The sequence below is a fragment of the Parus major genome, chromosome 4A (assembly GCF_001522545.3).
Source record: "Parus major isolate Abel chromosome 4A, Parus_major1.1, whole genome shotgun sequence".
NCBI classification, from domain to species: Eukaryota; Metazoa; Chordata; class Aves; order Passeriformes; family Paridae; genus Parus; species Parus major.
In genome coordinates, this window is record NC_031772.1 from 6778 (window position 1) to 8198 (window position 1421).

Below are 1421 nucleotides of genomic sequence, written 5' to 3' on the forward strand. Positions count from 1 at the left end.
GAGCCACCCTAGAAAAACATCTGGAGGACCACACTACCGAGACATCGGGGACATGGGGAGACTGGATGCACCAATCTCAGTCCCACAAGCTGGTCACCATAACCTGGGCAGGACTTGAAAGAGAAGACACCCCTAGACGTTCGAGCCTGAGACAGAGCCTCCAGGCGATCCCGGCGAGGATAGAGGCTCCAGTCCTGCCGACGACAGGCCTGCGTGATCCTCCTCCTCGGCGTTGATCACGGGGAGCAGCGGCGGCGGCGCGCACCCCGAGCCCCCACCTCTAGGCCCAGTTCTAATAAAGGCTTATTAATAGGAGCAGAAGGCCTCCTGGCCCTTTAATTTACATCACTGGGATAGTGGGGGGGGGTGAGTGCAGGGGTGTGAGGAAGATCCTGGGAAGGCAGAGGAGGGGGATGAAGATCCCGGGATAATGGGGAGGAGGAATATCTCGGGATGAGGAAAAGGAGGAGGGGAGAAAGATCTCGGGAGAAGGATGATGGGGATGGGATGAAGGTTCTGGCATCACAAAGATTTTCCCGGGATTTTCCGACTGCACTCGAAGCGGGAAGTGGCCAGAGGGGGAGGGGAGGGACAGGGGGACCCTGAAATGGGACCGGGGACTTGGGGATACTCCCGGGCCTCGGGGCAGGGGTGTCACGTGTGTGTCCCTCTTGTCACCCGCACTGTCACCTGCGTGTCCTCGTGGCCCTTGCCCCGGGGTTGTGCAAGCGGTGTCACCTTTGTCCCCTCTTTTTCCCGTTTGTCCCCTCCCTCCTCCTCTCGGCCTGGGGCACCCGCAGGGGACACGGGGACAGGATGGGAACACTCCGAGGGTGGCACAGGCTTGGGGACAGAGAGGGGACAGTGAGGGGACAACGGGGGGACATGGGGACAGGGTAGGGACGGTCCCCACAGCGTCCCCAGGGTGTCGCCATGGTGCCACCTCCCTGTCCCCGAGTCTGTGAGACCCTCGGACTGTCCTCAGTCCTGTCCCTAGGCTGTCCCCTCCCTGTCCCCACAACGGTCTGGGCAGAGGCTTTGGGCTCCACCCTCGCCCTTTGCGCCGCCTCTGCCCCCGTTTAAAATGTTCCCAGATTGTCCCCAGGTGTCCCCAAGTGCCACCATGGCTCCTGTGCTGGCGGCCCTGTTAGCGCTGCTGGCGCTGGCACTGCTGGCGCAGCTGTCGCGACATCGCGCGATCGCAGCCCGACTCCCCCCGGGCCCCCCCGCGCTGCCGCTGCTCGGGAACCTCCTCCAGGTGTCCCCGTTCCGCACGCTGCAGTCCCTGCTCAAGGTGGGAACTTGGGGGCTTTTGGGAAAGCTGGGGTTTGGGGATTTGGGGAATTTTGGAGAATTTTGAAGTTTTGGGAATTTTTTGATATTTTTTCCGGTATTTTTGAAGGCTTTAAAAGGGTGTTTTA

The 1421-nt window shown here is 61.1% G+C and overlaps 1 protein-coding gene across 2 annotated transcripts in view; it reads left to right on the top strand.

Annotated features, from left to right (window-relative positions):
• The first annotated feature begins 839 nt into the window (after positions 1–839).
• Positions 840–1421, top strand: part of LOC107204022 (cytochrome P450 2G1-like) — a 17398-nt gene continuing 16816 nt past the window's right edge. The window contains exon 1 of one of the 2 annotated variants that reach the window (XM_015626781.3): positions 840–1294. In XM_015626781.3, the coding sequence (XP_015482267.1) occupies positions 1085–1294 (210 nt within the window). In that variant the 5' untranslated portion in view covers positions 840–1084. The remainder of the gene's footprint in view (positions 1295–1421) is intronic. The other variant, XM_015626782.3, reaches the window with a different exon arrangement.